At 47.4% G+C, this 21,678-nt stretch overlaps 1 protein-coding gene across 5 annotated transcripts in view; it reads left to right on the forward strand.

Moving 5' to 3' along the window:
• MYO1A (myosin IA) overlaps nucleotides 1–21,678 on the forward strand; it is a 388,633-nt gene that overhangs the window by 165,666 nt on the left and 201,289 nt on the right. For all 5 annotated transcript variants that reach the window (XM_078689001.1, XM_078689003.1, XM_078689002.1 and 2 more), the window contains exons 8-10: nucleotides 2,098–2,196; nucleotides 15,544–15,647; nucleotides 19,990–20,137. In XM_078689001.1, the coding sequence (XP_078545127.1) occupies nucleotides 2,098–2,196; nucleotides 15,544–15,647; nucleotides 19,990–20,137 (351 nt within the window). The remainder of the gene's footprint in view (nucleotides 1–2,097; nucleotides 2,197–15,543; nucleotides 15,648–19,989; nucleotides 20,138–21,678) is intronic.

A 21,678-nucleotide genomic window follows, 5' to 3' on the forward strand; every position in this document is an offset into this window, starting at 1 on the left:
ACAGAGCCCAAGCTCCTTTCCTCTGAAGATAAGGGAAATTGAGGGAAAAACTTATGATTATGCAGAGAGGAAACTGTAGTATAACAACCTTACAGCCAGAAACAAGCCAGGCAGTGAAAAGGGTAAGCCTACAAGGTAGAGTCAGATCTTAATGAAGCTATATTAGCAGCCTGAGTCATATTCATGGGCTACAAGCAACCGTTGGGAGTGTAGGTAAACGTTGGACCAACCAGTCCGTTTCCGGACTCGAGAAGACAACCCCTGGAGGCAGCCTGTGTTGTACCAAGGCGGGGAAAGTCTGGGGAAGAGGAAGAGCGGAAGTCAGGGATGGTCATTGGCCCTCCGGATGGTCAGGCCTCTTCACGAGGCGGCACAGCAGTTCTGACGAGCCAGGCCCCCTAGAAACCCGTCTAGAGTAATTACCTCTGCTGCAGGCGGGGAGAGGGCACACCCTTACCTTGTTACTGAGTCGGCAGCATGGAGATCAGAGCTTTCGGGCCCCTCCGAGAGGCGGCGCAGCAGCTCAGATGGACAGGGCTCATCAGGAACCCCCTAGAGCCAAGCCCATTGCAGCGGGCGATTCGAGGGCCCACTCCCCCTTGTTCCAGAGTTGGACGTCGACTCGGGACCCGAGCGGAGGGAAGAGGATGCGGGCGGCTCCCACTGTGCTGGGTCATCCCCGTAAAGGCGTCTGCATCGGCGAGAAATCGGCAGACCCTAGTTGCAGAGCTCACGTAGACCGTTGAACCTCTGATGCGAGGCGGTCCCGGTAAGGCCAGTCGATTCGACGAGACAGCTACGAAGCCCACACATGATATAGGGGGCACCTCCGATGCAAAGCGGTCACCATTAGGTCATCGGGAGTCATCACATCGAGGTGAAGCAGGGCCTGCTAAACCTCGGGTCCGATGGCGCAGGTTGAGGAGGGTGTCTACGGGGACCGATCGACAATCTGGGTCTCGTTGTTGCGGGAGGAAGTCAGTGATCGTCACGATGAGTCCGGAGCAGGAGATCATAGCTTGTATTCTCCACCGTGTGGTTCCGGATACTCCAGGTCGTAGGTACAGAGCTATTAATTTAGCTGATTTGACTGATATCTTGGTTTGTTGGGTTCGATGGGCTGGGTTTTCCAGGGATTTACGCAGATAGTGATCCCTTACCCCCGGATCACTCCGGAAGAGCTCCTTCTCCATTGACCATTTTGTCATACTCCCTGGTTAGTTCCCTCTCTGGTTTATCTCTCCTAGGCAAGACGTCACTCCCTGGGTAGTTCCCTCTCCAGGTTACCCATCCTGTTAATCACTCCCTGGGCCCCCCTCCCTGACTCAGAAGCAGCCCCAGTCCTGCTGCCCTGGAGACATATTACTGGAAAATACATAGTCAGATCGGTAACTAAAAACAAAACATGCAACAGTGTTTTAAAAAAATGTTTTAAAGCAGGCAGGGTGTGAAGCATCGAGGAATGGAAGGAACTGGGGACAAAGCAATAGGCGATTCGGAAGCACCACAGGGAGGGCGGGGTACATGGAAGAAACACGAGAGAGGGCGCAGGAAAATGTGGCAACACGGGGAGGGACAGGGACACAGAAGCTACACAGGGGCCAGTGAGGGTGTAAACACCACATGGAGAAACTCACGGGGGCGCAACAGGGAGGGGCGGGCAGAAGCACCTGGGGACAGGCACAGTACAAGATGGGGAGAAGTGCACGAGGGAGTCGGCTCACAAACACATGCATTCTCCGTGAATCCTTACACAGAAGGAAAAGTAGTTCCTAACATTGAGCCGAGGCACCAGGCAAACACACACATTGTAAAGTGGAAATGCTCTCCGGGAGAAACTAACACAAGATTGAGAAGCTGGTGCATGAATAAGAAGCAGGTAAATGAGAGTGATAGGGAAGCAATCAATAGTATGCAATGGGCGGGCTCCAAGCCCCTCTCTGATCATGGTAAGCCACAATATGACTCACAAGAGACAGTATATGTGACATGTGCTGTCTAGCAGGCTTGACCAAAAAGAGCTGTAAGGTCTGTTGTGGGCCCTAAATTCACCATCTCACTCACACTACGTTTCTATTTTGTTTTGGGCACTTACAGATTTGCTGGAGAAATCTCGTGTTGTGAAGCATGTGAGAGGCGAGAGGAACTTCCATATCTTCTATCAGCTGCTTGCCGGAGGTGCACCCGACCTGATGAGTAAGTTCGACAACCCAGCCTCGCCCTTAGCACCGCACGAAATGAACCACCTTCTGGTGCTCTAAAGAATAGATTAAAAAAGATCTCACCCTGCTCTAAGAGCCCCATTTTAGCCACCCCAGTAAGATAATAAGCTGAGCCCATGCTTTCATATTGTGACTTTCAGATGCAGCAGGCTCTTTGACCCAAGGAACTGTCGTACTTGCTATCTTATTTGTTGGGAGGCACCCTTTCATAGTTTGATTTTGAAGTTAAAGTCAAACACTTTATTTTCTAGTCCTGTAAAACGAGGAAATGATTTAAATAATAATTGTAAACACAATGATCCTGACAAAAACAGCCCAGCCAAGTGCCATGCATCTCGCGTTAGAATAACGCAGTTCCGGTAATTTTCCTGCATTACCGCAAAATTGTTACGCAAAAGAACCGTGTCCTGAAGTGCGATAAAACTGGGTAATTCCAGTTTCTCGCTTTGCTGGGATGGACAATTAAAAGCTGAGCTTGTTTTTCAAAGGCCACAAGATGGCGCTAGTGTACAAAGGGAAGTACAGGAATCTCAATATATTGTGACGTGGAAATATGATATCCTGCTATGACAGAAACTCATATGCAAGTCAAATGAACTTCAGGGATTTGAAGACTGAAGCATAAACCCACATACCCGCCTAATTAATGTAAAAAAAGCACCCCATGCTCAAACCGTAGTATCAAACATGTGTATGTCCAGGTTCAAAACAAAGCTTCTAAATACATGCCAAGAACTGGGTCAGGCTAAACTACAGTAAAAGAGGGGCCTAATTGAAGAACTGTACAAGGAGAGATCCCCACTGGGGCCACTCTCACATTCTATTGTCGGCCTGCCTCTGGTTCGACGTGGCACCGAGCCTGGACAGACAATGTCAATGGATTATGATCTGATCATGCCATTAATTTGATTGGTTGCCAGCCTTGGAGGTGCAGGCTGGCTAAGGCAGGGCATCTCTGTTTAATTTATTGTTTCTCTGCTGCCTGGCAACAGGTGTCTGACTTAGGCTGTGGGCTCTGCCATGCTGCTACTAAGTCTGGGTGACATTATACTGTTCGCAAGAAAGTGTCACTCATAGTAGTTGAATGCCACTCATAATTACACTGAAATTGTGAAAATGTTACACATAAGCAATCTAAAAGCTTGGCAGCTATGCAAAAAAAAGAACACTATTCATAAGGCATTAATATAGCACTTGCTGTCCCTTTCATTTCTTGAACCACTCTTGTGTGGCCGAAGATGCCTTGGTTTGCCCTCAACTTTTAGGATCTGCTCAAAAGCAGACAGGGAGTCAGTGAGATGTTTGAGATCCATACCTGGTAGAGTTAAAAGGGCAGATTTAAAGTTATAGTGGAGATGGATTTTTTTTTTAAAGTCCGGAACGGTCCAAGGCTGCCTGGTTTGTCAGGCAAAATTGCATGCTGCTGATAAAGTGCTTCCTAGTCTGCAGAAAGAAAGGATGCTATGTCTAGCACAAATCCAGTACTGCATTTTATTTCCAGGCACAATAAGATGCGTGGATAGCTCTAAAAGTAGTAAAGGCCCAACAGAACCCCAAACAATACAATTCACGAGACTGATGAAGCTCCACCCGAAATGCCAAAACAGCTTTCTCAATATACACTGGAAATTAACAAGGTGCCGCAGAAGGACTGTGCTAGAGCCCAGCAAATGGAGGAGAAATAAGAACTCCAGTGACTTGACATTAACATCAACCAAACAATGGCGAAGCCAATAGGTCTAGTTTTAGCAAGAGTGCAGTGTTTTTTAATAACTTTTTTCGGAAACGTAAAAAATTGGCAAACATAAAAATATCAAAATATAGGAGTGGCCCCAGCAGGTCAGTCACACCAGCCCTGGCACTGTGCACGAATTTTTAGGCAGTTTAATACATATGATGAGGAAAAAAGCCTTCACTCCCCGAGAAAGGCAGTGAGTGGATGAAGTGGGCCCACCCACTGCCCCATGCTCTATGCTGTGGTGGGTGGAAACAGAATGAGAACGCCATATACAGAGACTAATGTATGAAGAGTGCTGACTGAAAACCCCTATATGGACGTATAAATGTATTTATTGTTATGTTATAATTTTATTTTAACTTGAAACTGGCCAGAATGTCAAAGCTGTCTCTAGGCCAGATCTACAAAGAAATAGAAGGGATTAAGTTCCGCCAATGGTAAGGAAGGAAGACAGTAAAGCACAGCTGAGGAAAGAAAGAAAAAGGAAACACTCCCTGGCCTAGGAACTACAGAAACCTAGGCCCGGAGGACAAAAACCTTAACTTAATTAATTTTTCCCATTCACCCTCTAAGATCGAATGGACAACAGGCCTCACTGACTGGGGATTCATAGGGGAATAAGAGTGGGCAGGAGGTAAGGGTTCTAGGAGAAGAAGGAAGATGGAAGACATGACAGGCAAAACCCCAAACCGAGGACACTAGACCGGGTAGAAATCTCCTTCCAGCCCAGTGGTCGAAGTGGGGAAAACAAAGTAGGGGGGAACTGTGGGCGGGGCATCAGGAGGCAGGAATAACCAGAGGATTGGGTCAGTGGGCGGAGTTAGAGGTGTGGCTAGAAAGAGTAAAACATACCAATTTTTAGTATGTTTGGTATTTCACTGACCAGTTACAGCTTAGAACGTTATTTAATGCAACCAATAGATACACGTTTATTTGAGGTTTAATATATGAGTTATTGACATTAAAGTACATTTACAATGTGGGATATTTTTTCAATAACAGAATGTCCCAAATACGCTTATAAGTGGAATCATAAGCCACTTGTCTCCGAGACATGCAGTTTCTTTCATCAGCACTTCTCCTCCCTTTTTCAAACCATTCCTGAACATAACATTTGGGTTTAAATTCTGTGACAGGAGACCCCACGTTTTGGGGAGCACAATTGATAATATCATTCTGTGCTCCACGCTCAATGCAAACTTGTAGTCGTACATTTTTTATGTGCTTCACGCAACATGTCATGAAGCCAGCATTAGATGCCTCTTATTTCCTGTTATTGTATCTAGACATAGCACACAAAAGTGAATATATACACCTAATACAACCCAGACATGTTGGTTTTGCAGATGCTTTAAGCAGTTTCAGATGAATGAGATATAACTATTATATTAGTAGTTTGTGTAATTACTACTCAAGGTAGTTAGCATTTTCTCTTTCTATGTGTGCTGCACATATAGAAAGAGGAAAAAACAGGGAGAAATAAAGTTATTTCTCCTTGTTGTGCCTCCCTTGGGGAGGCGTAAGATTTTGATGCATTCCTAGGTTAACAAGTCCTTGTAAATATGGGAATGTGTCAAAAACCATGGAAGTTGAGTGGGAAAACCCACTGCAATGTCTTCCTTGTGCAAAGCAGTGATTTGCGCTGTGTTGCATTACTCCATCTTTATGAAGCCATTCAATGCATGCAAAGTGGCGTTGCGTGGCTTCATAAATATGACGTTCCGTGGTGCAAGCATGATGCAAGGCCCTCGTAAATATGCCCATTAGTTTGGTGTGCGTGCAAATCATGCATTGCCGATCCCTAGTGAGTTGCACTTCTACTGCTGGAACAAGGCCAATGGAGGCACCAATGGGTGAGGCGGACTGGCCTCAAGGGTCCTGTTATCTCAATGACAACGTCTCTGTTGATCTATGGTGTGCTGCTTTGTAGGACTGCCTGCAAGACTGGAGGTGAACCTCAGTATGGATTGTGGTGGACAGGGCTTATAGGTTAGCCCTCATTGGCCATTAGTAGGGTCCACCTGCGGATGCTAAGAGACCAGGGCTTCTATGGTCTAGCAGGGGCCTTTTACGGTCCAGTAGGGAAATGTGCTCCCTCAGGATAGTGGTCTGAGTGACTGGTCATGATGCCTGATCCTGGTTCCCCAGTTCCAAATTTGGTAGCTCTGGCCACAGTGCCACATTCTCTCCCCCCTGAACACCTTTCTGCCCCACTGAGAGAAACATGCACTGCCTTCAGCTGCAACCCGATTGGGCCCTGTTGTAAATGCCTAGATGTGACTCAATCCAAATTATGCCCCGCCTGGAAAAAAATAATAACATCCTGGAAAAAGCAAATACTCATAGGGAATGAAAGATTTTGTAAAGCATGCAAAATATAAGCAGGAACAACATGGTTACCTTAACGCTTTAACACTCCCTGTTCAGAAATCAATGATTGTTTTTTGCCTCAAACGTTGAGGACACAAAAACAGGGCTCCTCCTGTACATAGGTGTGCCTTTTTTGCACTCGTGGACAGCAAGGAAGGGGTTAAGTAGGGCTCAGAAGATAAAGGGACTCTTCAGGAAAATCTGATCTGACTCATGGAACCCCAAAAGGGCTTCTCCACATTCATGTCAGCCAGCTGGCTGCTCAAACATTGACATTATATATTCAAAGGATATCTTTTGAAGTGTCCGGCATGGCAAACTCTCCTTCCCACAAAAAACTTGAGTTCCTGAGAGTAAAAGGCAAAAATTATATTTTCATTTGGGAAGTGAAGGATACATCCAACTTTATTTTTTTGGGTGACACTATAGTATGTTAGTGATGCTGAAAAGCGTCGCTAAAACAACTCACACGCCTAAGAGGTCCCAAAGCAAGACCCATTGCCTTTGCTAATGCTTATTTAGATATCTCATTTGCTAAATGGGGCACTTTTAAATTGGTGCCAGATAGGGCTGAACTGGGAACCCAAAGCAGTCCTAGCAAAGAGGTCCCAAAGACAAGACCTATTGGCTTTGCCACTGCCTGTTTAGGTTTTGCCTGGCGAAAGCTGCGCTCTGCGCAGCTTTTTCGCGCAGGCGAAAACCTAATGAGAACTGTAGTGTGGGTTTGGGTCGGCCCTCGTCATTCATTGGCTGGCTCCATAAATGGAGCCTAGCCATTGGACGAGGGGCCTGTCCGTCAATGCCGGACCAGATTCGGGGGCGTTCCCGATATTCTTTGGCTTTTGCCGACGTCACGCGACGTCAGCCGAAAGCCGGGAACGCCCCCGAATCTGGTCCGGCTGCCTTCCTGCTCCGTGAGCGGTGTGATTAGAATTATTCGGAAATACAAAGAAAAAAAAAGTTTCTTGCTGCGCAAAACGTCCATTGGAGAATCCTGAAGCTCTCTCTGCCAACGACTTCTGCTTTTTTACGCAAGAATAATTGAAACCATTATCTGGAGAGCACAGAATGTTTTTGAAAGCCTGCCAGCTAATTTTCAAGTAACTTCTTCGGCAGTGGTACGCAGACAACTCTTCGATCTGAAGTTCAACAATTGCACTTTTAAGAGCTGGCCTCTAATTTGATTTGCAGTTATAAGATTTATATTTTGTGATTGGCTCAACGTTTAATTATTGTTTTAATTAATACAATCTTATTATATGAAAACCCCCTCATTGCAGCCGCCGTCATTTCTGTGATCCTGTTGGTGTTTAGAGCCGACCCCACGTGAACAGACCGGTGGCCGAGTGGAACGGAGATGCCACCTCTACTAATTAATACAAAGTGCACGCTCCCCCGTGTTCCCGCCCCCCGTCCCGCTGTCCGTGTTCTCGTCCCCCCCTCCCGCCCCCCCACCCGTCTCCTCTGCAGACCACTGGGTGTCTGCAGAGAGCGTCGTAACGCCGTGGTTCAGGGCTCGGGGTTGGTCCCGCTCTCTGCAGTGCAGGGTGTTGCACAGATCCGAGGGTCATGTCATTAACACCTCCCCAGCCCCTTCTGACAGCAGCTGCTCGACCCGCTGTCCTTCCTGCGGAGCTGGGAGCCAGCGCACCACGCACCGCAGAGGGGAGTGAAAGGAGGAGGGGCAGGAGGCGGGCAGGAACTGGATCCGATGAGCTGACTGCCCCGTCCGCCCGCGCAGCGCCTTCCCGCGCCCCCGGTGTTGGCTCGGCTGAGCTTTCCCTTTTCATTTCCTGGATTGCGACGCTGTGATTGCCCCGCACGCAGGATCCCGGGAGGAGGAACTTATGTGACCCCCGGCCCGGAGCTTGGATAACGCAGGTAAGCTCTCCCTCCTTCCCATGCCCCCTTGTTTCAGGAAGTAAAGGGGTTCTTGTGACCGCCTGTCCTGTTCCTCACCCTTGGATCCGCAGGAACTGGGCGAGGAGAAGGATCTTGGGATAAGGAAATCCGGAGAGGTAGGCCACAGTCACGCTTCAAGGTGTGTACTCGGGCAGCACTCCCGCCCCGTTAACAATTGACACGTAACACGAGTGAGTAACCTACACAAACATGTGTTACGGATCCTGTCACTCTGTTTTCTGCGCTTTTACAATCCGTGATATTCCTTAAAACGTGAATTAGTGAGAAACCCTGAAAGGGTGAAACGCAACAAGACAGAAAACTTCCCCAGTTGCTGCTGTCATCACGCCTGCCCTTTCCCATACGTGTTGTATGTATCAGCTTTTCTCAACAACAGTGGCTGCTTCTGGGGAACAGCACGTCTGAAAGTTATCTGTCACTTTCTTCCTGCCCCACTCGTTAACCCTCTCCATGTATTTTGCTTTTCAGGGCGTTGTTTATAGCGAGTAACCTGGCAGATACATTAATTATTGGAAGCTGTTTTAGAATGCATTGTACGTTGTTATTTCATTCTTAAATCAGTTCTGGTAAATGCGTTTAAATATTATTACAGTCCGTACTGGGCATTCTTTGCTGTATAGTTAGTTATACACAAAATTTCGCTCATAAAGCACATTTTACGCGTTTGTAGGTGTAGGCGTTTGTAGGTGAAAGCTGCACTGGTGAAGTCGTAGCAAGTTTCCGGACAGGCTTCAGACACAGAGAATTGCCTCTGGTTTCAGGGATCCAAGCACTGCTTCCCTGGTCTTATAGGGACTGGTTACAGTTATGAAGTACGGGCGTTGGTTTCAAGGATCCCTGTGCTGTTTTCCCAGGCCAGCTGTTTGCTGCCCTCTCCCAGCCTGCCCTCTCCCAGCCTGCCCTCTCCCAGCCTGTCCTCTCCCAGCCTGTCCTCTCCCAGCCTGTCCTCTCGCAGCCTGTCCTCTCGCAGCCTGTCCTCTCGCAGCCTGTTCTCTCCCAGCCTGTCCCCTCCCTGCCCTTTCCCAGCCTGCCCTCTCTCAGCCTGCCCTCTCCCAGCCTGTCCTCTCCCAGCCTGCCCTCTCCCAGCCTGCCCTCTCCCAGCCTGCCCTCTCCCAGCCTGCCCTCCCAGCCTGCCCTCCCAGCCTGCCCTCTCCCAACCTGCCCTCTCGCAGCCTGTCCTCTCGCAGCCTGTCCTCTCGCAGCCTGTCCTCTCGCAGCCTGTCCTCTCGCAGCCTGTCCTCTCGCAGCCTGTCCTCTCGCAGCCTGTCCTCTCGCAGCCTGTCCTCTCGCAGCCTGTCCTCTCCCGGCCTGCCCACTCCCAGCCTGTCCCCTCCCTGCCCTTTCCCAGCCTGTCCACTTCCAGCCTGCCCTTTCCCAGCCTGCCCTTTCCCAGCCTGCCCTTTCCCAGCCTGTCCTCTCCCAGCCTGTCTACTTCCAGCCTGCCATCTCCCAACGTGCCCTCTCCCAGCCTGTCCCCTCCCTGCCCTCTCCCAGCCTGCCCTCTCCCAGCTTGTCCCCTTCCTCTCCCAGCCTGTCCCCTCCCTGCCCTCTCCCAGCCTGCCCTCTCCCAGCCTGTCCCCTCCCTGCCCTCTCCCAGCCTGCCCTCTCCCTGCCTGTTGTCGTGTCCCGGCGGCAGCAGGCAGGAGCGTGCACTGCGTCCCCGAAGTAACAGCCCTAAAGCAAGCAAGAAGTACGCCCCCCCTCCCACCAATCCCTGTTAGGTAGTGGAAACTGTCCAAACTGGGGTGCAGACAGCCCCTCTCACCTTTCGGCCTGGTACCACTGCACCAGCCGCACTACTTCCCTACTGACCGTTCTCCACTTCAGCCCCGTCTAAATTACAATTCATGCTTGTGACCCTTTTGCCTGCTTGTGCTTGTTTTCATGACCCTGTTGCCTGCTTGTGCCTCCGTGTGCCCATGTTGCCTGCTTGTGCCTCTGTGTGCCCCTGTTGCCTGCTTGTGCCTCCGTGTGCCCCTGTTGCCTGCTTGTGCCTCCGTGTGCCCCTGTTGCCTGTTTGTGCCTCCGTGTGCCCCTGTTGCCTGTTTGTGCCTCCGTGTGCCCCTGTTGCCTGTTTGTGCCTCCGTGTGCCCCTGTTGCCTGCTTGTGCCTCCGTGTGCCCCTGTTGCCTGCTTGTGCCTCCGTGTGCCCCTGTTGCCTGCTGGTGCCTCCTTGTGCCCCTGTCGCCTGCTTGTGCCTCAGTTTTCGTGCCCCTGTTGCCTGCTTGTGCCTGTTTTCGTGCCCCTGTTGCCTGCTCGTGCCTCCGTGTGCCCCTTTTGCCTGCTTGTGCCTCCGTGTGCCCCTGTTGCCTGCTTGTGCCTCCGTGTGCCCCTGTTGCCTCCGTGTGCCCCTGTTGCCTGCTTGTGCCTCCGTGTGCCCCTATTGCCTGCTTGTGCCTCCGTTTTCGTGCCCCTGTTGCCTGCTTGTGCCTCCGTTTTTGTGCCCCTGTTGCCTGCTTGGGCCTCCGTTTTGGTGCCCCTGTTGCGTGTGCCCCTGTTGCCTGCTTGTGCCTATGTGTGCCCCTGTTGCCTGCTTGTGTCTCTGTGTGCCCCTGTTGTCTGCTTGTGCCTCTGTGTGCCCCTGTTGCCTGCTTGTGCCTCTGTGTGCCCCTGTTGCCTGCTTGTGCTGTGTGGGTGTGTGTGGAGGGCTCTGTGTGGCTGTGTGTGTGGGGGGCTCTGTGTGGCTGTGTGTGTGGGGGCTCTGTGTGGCTGTGTGTGGGGGTGTGTGTGGGGGTTCTGTGTGTGTGTCATTTGCGAGAGATAAAGCTAGTGGCATTGTAAATGACAATGCCATTTATTTATGTTAAAAAAAACATAAATAAAAATAATGTCAAGAGCAATGCCAATAGCTCTAACTTTAACAAAGGCAAAACCATTGCATTGTAAATGCTTGTTTTATATCTCATTTGCTAAATGGGGCACTTTTAATTTTGTGCCATACAAGGCTGAACTGGGAACCCAAAGCAGCCCTGGCACTTTGTCCATCCCCTGTACGGTGAGTTGCGAGCCTGACCACTACAAAGGGGACATGGGAAGAGGGTGTTCTCTATCCAAAAAAATTTAGAAAAAAATACATAAAGTGTGCATTCTACAACACATTTTATTATATATTAAATTATATTGGCATTTAGAGCACAGTAAATGATGACCTTATAGTGCACCAGGATACGACAATCTTGTTGGGGCTCTTCAATGTTTCCCTCACTATCACCCTCCAGCACTGCCCCTCATCTCTCCATAGCCCCCCTTACATGCATTTCATTTGTTTTATGTAGCGCCTCTCATACCAGTGTAGCTTTGCGTGACAGGGAGGGAGCAGGAGAGCGCCACATTTTCAGAGATATGGTTCACCCCTCACTAGGGCCATAGATCTAGGGTGTTTGAGTGCGCCCAGCATAGGTTTTGTACAAGAAGGGTACCCTTCCTGTACAAAATATGACACCCAGACAAATGCAACGTTTTTCCCACTTAAAAGTAAGGAGAAATTAAAGCATTTCTCCTTCCGTACGCCTACTTGAAAAAGGCGCAGTTTTCTCACGCTAAACCCAATCTACGTAATTTAGTAAATTGGTTGTAGTGAGAGAAACCCTGGGTGGATGCTTGGGTACACCCATGCTCCACCCATGATACTCCCCCATGGCGCTAAGTAATGTGAAAAAGCGCAATGTGCTGCTTCGCATTACTTTTCTGTTATTTCTAGCGCTAAAAAGTAAATTGAGAAAAAAAGATTTTGCGCCGATTTGCGTCACTTTTGTGACGCAAACACAGTGTAAAATCTTAGTAAATCTCCCCCTCAATGTGCTGGACAGCCCTGCTGATTTTATTACTGGGGGACAGTTTTGCAGCCCTGAGTAACAAAACCAGCCTCCATCCCGATGCCCATTAAGCCAGTCCGGCCGTGGTGCCTTGGCCTATTTGTTTTCGCAGTCCGACCCTGGATGGGGTCCATAAGGGCCTCTGGTGCTCGGGTGTCTCAGAACTGGACACCTGGGGCTGCTTTTATGTTACATCCTTTATTATTAGGGAGATTTATAGAGCGCCTGGTTACGCGCACCGGCGTGTCCCCGCGCTATGATAAGTGGAAGTAAACAGTCCAAGCCACCCTCAAAGTCGCCTACCTCCCGTATAAGTGAGTTTTAAGTTTTTTCCTGAAAATGGACTCTGAAGGCTCCAAGCGTAACTCCAAAGGTAGGGCATTCCAATGCTTGGCGGCCAGATATCTAAAAGACCTCCCCCCCATTCGGGCCTTCTTTATTCTTGGAACCTTCAGTAACCCTGTACGGGAGGAGCGTAGATCACGCAAAGGCTCATAGCGAGTCACCAAATTCTGTAGCGGAGCGGGGGCTTTACCGCTCAGGATGCGGTGACATGTAGAGAGTGCCTTAAACTCCACCCTTCTCCCGACAGGGAGCCAGTGTAATGCCTGGAGCGCTGCTGTAGAGGGAGATCTCTTAGGGAGCCTCAGGACTAAGCGAGCGGCTGCATTTTGCAGCACCTGGAGGCGGCCTATGGCCTTTCCCGTGGCCCCCAGATACAGCAAGTTGCCATAATCTAGGCGTGATGTCCTTAAAAAAAGTTAAACAGTTTAAAAATACCACATCCCTGAACACAGACCGAGCAGCAGTACACAATCTATAAAATAAAATAAGGAAGACATTAAATATTTTCTACAGCTTTTTTTTTTTTAAGTGCCAAGGTTAGGGAACAGTCTGCCACAAATTCCACACTGGAGTGCTCTTCACTTTTCTTGTGGCGTCGTCAGTCTGGGTGAGGGCGGGGCTGCCAATCCATCCTAATGTGACAAATTGTATTAGTCACAGTGGGGCGCAGGCAGGTAGCATCATCTCAAGGAGATGTAAATCATTGCAGCAGCAGGGGCATCAGTGAAAGCCACTTTCTCATTCTGCTGATTTGCTCCTCACAGTGCGAAACGGCACCCACAGTGTTCCTGGGCAGGCCCCTTCCCACAGACACCGAGGGGAAGGGGGAGGAGGTTCCGCAACTGTAGAGGCCGTCCTCAATGTGCACGAAACAGGGCTCCAAATATTTTTCAAGTTCAGACCTTTCCTGCCGTCCTGGGACGCATTTTAAAAATAAAGAAGTAGGGGAACGGACTTTGCTAAATTAAAAAAGTAGGGGCACGCCGTGCCCTTCCGACCCCGCCCACTTCTACCACTGAATCCAGCCCAAGGCTCAGCCAGAGAACTGGTACTAGCAACCTATGCCACCCACCAAATCCCCACACCCACCACCAGAACAGGGTGTCAGAAGCCCTGCACCCCCACGGAGAGACAACCCAAATATATATTAACTCCACACGGTTGTACAAGCCCCATACATACAAATTCACAGAGAAAACCCTGCAATCATTTCACACCAGATGTACTCATTGGACACAGGCATGCCTAGGGGAATCGCTTTCCACAGAGTATTCACCCTGTGGGCACACCTTCAACGGCAAACAAACTCTGCACAGAGGTTTAAGTACTTGGGGGCAGATTTACAAGCCCCTTGTGTCATTTTTGCGTCACAGTTGCGTCACTTTTTGTGACGAAGCAGCAGCGTAAAAATGTGGCCCATTTACAATGTGACGCATCTAGGGAGATGCGTCACGTTGTAAAGCCCTGCGTCATATTATACCTGCGTCAGGTATAATGTATGCAGGGTGGGTGTTCCAACGCAAAAAAGCCTGGTAGAAGAGACGCAGTGAAATCTACAAGATTTCACTGGGCCACTTCTAGGACGCCACTGCGTCAAATTCTTACACCTGCTTGAAGCAGGCGTAAGGAGTGACATAGCACAATGAGGATAGGCATCCCCCTGCATTGCTGGAGTTGCGTCGTGCTTGCAACACGACTCCAGCAATGCGTGACTTTTGTGTCAACAGATGCGTCAGAATTTCTGACGCATCTGTCAATCCTTACGCCATGGTGCGCTGTATTGTAAATACGGCGCTTCCATGGTGGCGCACGGGGTTTCTCAAAGTGGCGCAGGGAAAGTGACGCATCTTCCCAGATGTGTCACTTTCTTGTAAATCTGCCCCTTGGTAAGCAAGTGCTTTCCAGAAACTGCATAACAACACATAATGTAACATAACAGAAGGGTAGAAAGGAAGCAAAGAGAGAGTGCAATCAGAAATATTAGAACAATTACAGCAATCTAAAATAAAAGCAGACTGAAAATTCATGAAAAAGCATTCTCCCCATTTGTAGGCCTGTCTGGAGACAGCTTAAGATATTGCAAGAGTGCGTGTCATCGACACACAGTAAACGTAGAAGAACTGCCGGTCAGCTCGCTCAGCCATCGCTTGGTACAGCTGTCAGTCACATTTTGCATCAGCTCACACAACAGCCATTATGGGTTGTCACTCTCTGACATGGCGTATGGGTAATTCCTCTTTCCTGGGATGTGACCATTGCATTGGGGCAGGAGGTGTACGTGAGGTCGCGCAGGGAGATGCATCCTGTTTTTTGTGAAGCACTCCATTGCTTTGATGCTAGGTTTGTTCTCTGTGAATACTTACATGCATGCACCCCTTGTACATCAGCAACAGGTCTTCAGCAAGCCCCATGCCATCAGCATCCCTGAACGTCCCAGCTGACAGACAACCATGCAGGGAGTGCTGCACCCTAGTGGTGGGGACTGTTGAGGTCAATTGAATGTCCAAATAAATATATACATAAAACGTATTTACTAGAGCCACCCCCACCTGCGAGGTTGCTTAACAGGTTAGAGGAAGCATTGCATGAGACACCGACAAGTTAGTCAGTATTCGCTAAGCTTTAACAGGCTGAAGAATATGCGCAGTCACTTGGGGCCCGATTCACAAAGGGGCCCGCAGTCGTGGCGGAGATCCCACAGTCGTGGCGGAAACCCTGCAGTTGTGACGGTGGGGCCACACTTGTGGTGGGACCTCTGCATTGCAGTTTCTTATTTCGGAGGTGCCGCCACGACTGCGGGGCCTCCATCACGACTGCGGGGCCTCTATTACGACTGCGGAGCCTCCATCACGAGTGCGGAGGCCCTCTATGAATTGGGCCGTAAGTATTTTTTCAGGGTATGGAAGTGCCATTAACTAAGTGCTGTTTGAGTAGGTAAAGGAATGGGTGCATATCTTCAGGTATAGGATTAGTTGCACATCACCAAGACCTACTGAGTTGTAAGCCAGGTATGTTTTTGCTATTCACTGAGGCCTGATTTTAAAGTTGTAGGGCTAGACCAGGCAATCCCTGACCCTGCTGCCACAGAATAATAACAAAGTGCTTACGCATCATGTCTTCCTCCCCTCCAGAAAAACTGAAGCTGGACCCAGACTGCGGCAAGTACGCCTACCTCAACAAGGAGTCGCACAGCCTGGAAGGCGTGGATGACGCGGAGAAGTTCCGGGAAGTTCAGGTACGACAGCGCTGATGGATCAATGGGAGGGTTGGACACAAGGGTCCAATCGTGCAGGAGAATGTCCTCCATTCCAAAAATCTAATACCAGAACACCAGGGATTGACCGACGGACTAGATGGTGCAGAGGGGATGGCATTTGATCTATCAGACTGGATCCGCGTCTTAAAATCCATATATATAATTTGTAATCAATGTCTCGATATGGTGAGGATTTCCAACTCCTGTATCACTCTATGCGGGGGACATATTAGGGCGAATCATGTGCAAACCTGGAGATATACAGCATTTAGGCCTAGAAGAATATACATTATGATATCCCTGTAGCTGTGGATGTCGTTTAGGTGTAAGCAGGTGTACACACGGGTAGCAGCTGTGCTACCCTTGCATCACACTCGCTGCCACTGGTCTCTAGAATCATGACAGCCACATTAGATGCATAAATCAAGCAAGGTTCCGAAAACCCGCTTAACTTCTTGTAGTTTTTATTCCTAGATCTTGCCTTAGCCGCTCAGTGGAAAACAGGAGGAGGTTGAGGCACTACAGATCTTCCAATAGGTTAATTCTGTGATGGTGTTGGGGTAAACTGGTGTGTGCCACGTGTGCTGTCCCTGGTATTTTGGTAAATTTACACCTGTGCCTGCAGGGCCGAACTGGGAACAAGAACTAGCCCTGGCAATTTCGCCTGACCGGCCGAGCGGGGTTGGGGAGGGGGGGGGGGGGGGTCTGCTGCCCTTTTGTTACAGTGGCCGATTTTGCAGCACTGCTGCAAAACCATTCCCCAGTAGCAAAAAACTGCCCCCATATGCCCAAAACAAGCCCCCACCCTTCCGGCCCACCGGGAAAATGCCTGGTGCCCGCTACGGCCAGTCCGGTCCTGTTACTAAGGACGTTTGCCTGGAGTATGCTGTTGCCGTATACGGTTATAGTGAGCAAGGGTTTGATTATTCAACCAGTACAGTGGTAATTCACAGCTGTTTGAGAGTATTGACTCTGATTGCAGCTGCTCAAAGTAGTAGTACTACTTTGCCCTGATAAGTTGGTGAATGATTACCTGAGAGCTTTTTCAATGTGGTGGGCCTCATTGTTGTTAGTAGTGTGTTCTGCTATCTTAAAGGGAGCCTTTTTTTAGGTCATGGTTTTGGGAGGATCTGAGAAGTTATTTGTTACTATTTTTTATGAAGCCCCCGCACTAAATTATTCTCAGGTGTCATGAGGAGGCGTTTGCTGGATTAGGAGAAACTGTGGGTCCTTATTCAGAAAAGGCCTGTCTACTATGCATAGAGGCAGGGGCTACCCAATTGTTCAAGGGGCTGAGGTAGATTATAATCACAAAAAACTGTCCCGGGGACATATTTAATCAGAAGTATCTCAGAAGGAATATGTTCTATTCATTGGTGTTTAGTATCTCATGACCACGTTTCTACATTCATAAAACGCCGGCACCCACCTGCATATGGTCAACATATAACATATACCAATATTTACAAACACATTTAAGATAAAACAGGCTATGAGAGGCCTAAACAGTGTTCCTCATAGTGCAGTCCATAGAGGGACAAAGGATTGTTGTTTTTCATGGACATGTTTCGGTCCCATTACGGTATTTCTCTAGGACCATCATCCGAAGATAAAATGGTGCTTGTCACCATTGACTATGAAAAATAGTGCTTTCAACATATAGATGGAGATGCAGCTTGTCCATAAATCCGCTGCTCATCCCGGGCAATATTGTGATGGAAAGTTTGCAGAACAATCTCTTCCAAAGGTCACAAGTACCATTTTGAGGAATATACAGATCATAACTAATGAGTTATCAATTTGAGATGCGAAACAGTTGGGAAGTTAATGATGGGTGTTAGGGGTTATTTAGGAGCAGAGAAGGATGGCGACTGTTTCCAAATATTTATAATTCGGCCTGTAAGATAATGATTTTAGCCAGCTCTCATTGTGTTTAGCTGCATCCACAGAGGCAAAGAATGGACTGAATCTTTATGGAGGTGTTTCAGTTTTTCCTTCAAGTGTAGTCTGCATCAGGTGGAAGCACCTCTAACAGGGAATCCTTAGGTCTTCAGCTCTTGAAGTTATTAGAGCTGCCAATGGCCCTTCTGATTAGGTATATACGCTCATGGATTTTCCTTTGTGGAAGTTCATATACATTGGATATCACCAAGACAGAGCTCTTTGGTTACTGAATTATTCAAAGCGCAAAGAAACATTTATTTTCCAGATTTGCCCTGAAAGTGGACATGACTGGTGTTGCTATGTTGGATACGACTATTGTACAACTCTCTCTCTCTCTGTGGGCGTGTTTCTGGTTCATATATGGCAGGTTGTTTCAAACATGGAGGCTTGGATGCTTGGGGAGCCAGCAGAAAGATGTGCATCGGGGGAGTTGTCGGCCAAAATTACCATGGTGAAGTGAAGTTGAAACAGAAGGCCGTGGGATCACAGCATTGTTGAACTTGGGCTACTAGAGGAAAATGGTGCTGTGGTATTTCAGTGAAATGTCCAAGAAACCCCTCTCCAGGGTTTTCTGTCTCATCTTTCAGAGGGAGGGACTTTCTAAGTAGGAAGTCTACTCTTCCCATGGGTGCTTGCCAGTGTTATTTCTCTTAGTTTTATTGTGGTGTCCCCGGACCAGTGGGTGCCATTGTAATTATATTCAGATAGGGCATCTAGTCGCCCCTATACAATTTACAGTGACTTAAGTTTCAGTGTAGATTATAAGTATGTCTTAGTTTCTACTCCGCAGTGGATGGTTTCTCAGTAATTTATCAGGTTCTCTTTCATAGCTATATACACAGGCAACATAACGAATTGGTGAACGGAAACACTTAAAACACCAATTTCGAACCACGGAAAATCCCACCAATTGCTCCATTGTGTCGTTTTTTAGATTGCCTCTAGCATTGAACAAAGGCACCGGGCATATTTAGATAATTTTTGGCCCCTTCCCCAAGGGACACTCCATTCTGAACCCCTGCACCACACTCTACCTAGAGAGAACCATAGAGAACCGTTTTAGGGTCAATTAGCCGGGTAATGGCAGCCCCTACTGTTCACGAGGCTTAGAAAATGCAAAAAAGTAGTTATGAAGTGCCATATAAAATTCTCAGTAATAATTTTAAAATAACAACATAAATGATTTCAGTCTGATTGGGCTTTTAAAAAAAGGTCTGAACATGGTCCACCAGAGGCTGTTTTAGACATTGTGCCCCGGGGGCACAACAGTCGTGTGCGCCCGCTTTGTGCACCCCTGGGACAAAATGCGATTACAGAAGGGGTCGCGCACACTTGTGCATCCCCTTCTGTAGTATGATAGCGCAGGCGCACATTTAGCGCCACCCTATCATGAAAGAACATTCCCTGAGGAGGGATTCACTTTGCCTATGCACCCGCGCCATATTACCGACATGGGTGCAGAGGCAAACATGCCTAAAGGCAGTCCTCTGGGGGATAAAGGTGGTCCAGGGGACCACCCCAGACTTCCCCTTCATGTGGGTGCAGTCATTCACTGCATCTGCCTGCAATGGGATATCCCTATCCTCTTGAAAGATCAGGTGATGTGCCGCTTGCAGTGTGAAAGCGTAGCAGCTTTTATTTATTTATTTATTTATTATTTGCGCTTTTAGAGCGCGACAGCTACCCGAAAGGGTTTCCCGGCGCTATGATAATGTAGTTAGTCGTGGATGGTCAGGCCGAATCAGTTATTGGTCGAAAAGCCAGGTCTTGACTGCTTTACGAAAGCTTTGAAGCAGCCATTCCGTATTTCACTTGAATGCTCTGCCCCTGGGCAACAGAAGGTAGCGGCAGCCCTAGGGGGCAGCGCATTCTCCATAATAGGGTCCACTTGCCTTGTTTGCGCCTTTTGAAAGGTGCACTGTGGCGCAAACAGGGAAAGTGCGCCTTATGTATAATACAGATCCAGGTGTTGAATTGTGCCCCTATGATAGCTATGTATAGTTCCCATACATAATGGTGTTTTAGTTAATCTGTAGTAGCACTTTTCATGTAGTTTAACCTCTACTGTGGTTTTTGTGTATGTCCTTTGAAGAAGTTATTCTGTTTACTGTATCCCACATATCTTTGTAAAATATTTGTGTTTGTATTTAGACTGGTCTTTTATGCTGCTCATGCTATTGCCTATATGTTGTCTTTGAAAGTTTCCACTCTTGATCCATGTGTGCACGACATAAACATTATCAATGAAGGAAGAACATCTAAAGATAACATTTATGCTGCAGTTTCTAGAAAATACTTCCACTTGCATGCACTACTTATTGACAAAGACATTGAAAAGCTTATTTAAAGAAATAATTACTCTCTCTGTGCCCTGCAGAAAGCCATGGATACCATCGGCTTCTCGGATGAGGATGTGACCTCGCTCCTACAGGTGGTGGCTGTCATCTTGAAGTTGGGCAACATTGAGCTCGAGGGCAAGTTCCAGGCCGATGGCATGAGTTCCAGCTATATTGTGGAGTCAAAAGGTCAGTGGCTGTCGCACGACCCTTATTCCACGGTAATCCCTGCTCATAGTCTATTCACCTCAGTGTCTATGGCTACTGCTTCGATTTTAAACCATCCCATCATTCGCTTGCCCACCCCACACCTTGCTTGCAGTGTTTATGAATAGTGCAGTGTGGACAGCCCTCTCACACAGCTTGTCACTCTTGTAGTTTTTAACATGGACATCTATACCTATGCCCACCATGCATATGGTCTGCAAGGTGGCTTATAAGTCCTCTGTTGAATAGAAAATTTATTTTTATTAACCATGTCTTTCTGAATAAACACCTTCAGAATTGTTCTGTGTAATTATTGAATTCAAATCTCTTCATATTTAAATAGTTTCATGTTCATGTGCCCATTTTATTTACCCTTTGCATTTTTAGTTGATAGTGTTCTTCAGGCGTGACACCTGCTATTTGAGAAATAAGTCTTGTAACTTCAAATATAAAGAATATTTCATGCATAGTTACTTAATGAACTTTAACTACTAAAAATAGCAGTATTTACTTGGTGATATTATCAACAATTATATAGATGAACCTCTGTGATCAGTGTTTTATTTGTGCACAGTACGCCTGAAGACCGCATTCTTCCATTATGCACAGTGAGTCCCTAATACGAGGTCTTCACTTTTTCCTTGCCAATGTACCTGTTACACATCTATTCTCCATGCCTGTTGTAATCTTGAATATCTTGTAACATCAATTGAATTAAAAATTAAAACTCTTTGCTGACTCATTAGAGACCTATTAAACAAATACAGCCAAATTAAAACTTCCATTGACACTCAAATTACTTTTTTCATTTAGCCCCTTGGGTGCATGTCCCTGTTTTAAATTTCTTTTTTTAGCCCATCATACTACTCATGTTTGTCTTTGTCACATTCTTTTATAATTAAGACTACCTCCAATACTTGTAATTAGAATTGATTTAAACTATGATAAAACTCTTGCTATCAAGATCCCTTTATTGCCAGTTTGAATTCCGTTTTTATGCTCAATCCACTTGACCTTGGCTGTAGGGACATTTCAAACAAAATACACAGTTTTTAATTGCATGCTGCTAAGGATCTTACGAAGATTTATAACCATTATGAGAAACACCTATGTAGTAAGTCTGAATGATATTATTGCATTGTGAACATTGCAGACACGGGTAAGTACATTTCTTTTTGTTACTCAAATGTACTATTTCCTTATTGTCTTGTTTAGCATGCATAACCATGTTTCTTACATTTCCAGACCTTTGATGTGAAGTTGTTTGCTCTCAGATATGTGTCTCATCTCATCATCTTGTTTTAACATAGTCCACTGTTTATTTAGGATTCATCTAATCTCATGACTAGATTTAGACTATTTGAAAATTTACACCATGTGCTCAATACAGTTTTCTATGTTAGTTCAATCCATTTTCCCAACCTTTTGTGCAGCTGTCTGTAAAATTGTTTTAGGTGATACTATTCGTTGACATTTTTCCAACTTTTTTTTGTGACTGTGAGTAGATTGATAATTTGCATTGC

Source organism: Lissotriton helveticus, chromosome 1_1 (assembly GCF_964261635.1).
Source record: "Lissotriton helveticus chromosome 1_1, aLisHel1.1, whole genome shotgun sequence".
Taxonomy (NCBI): Eukaryota; Metazoa; Chordata; class Amphibia; order Caudata; family Salamandridae; genus Lissotriton; species Lissotriton helveticus.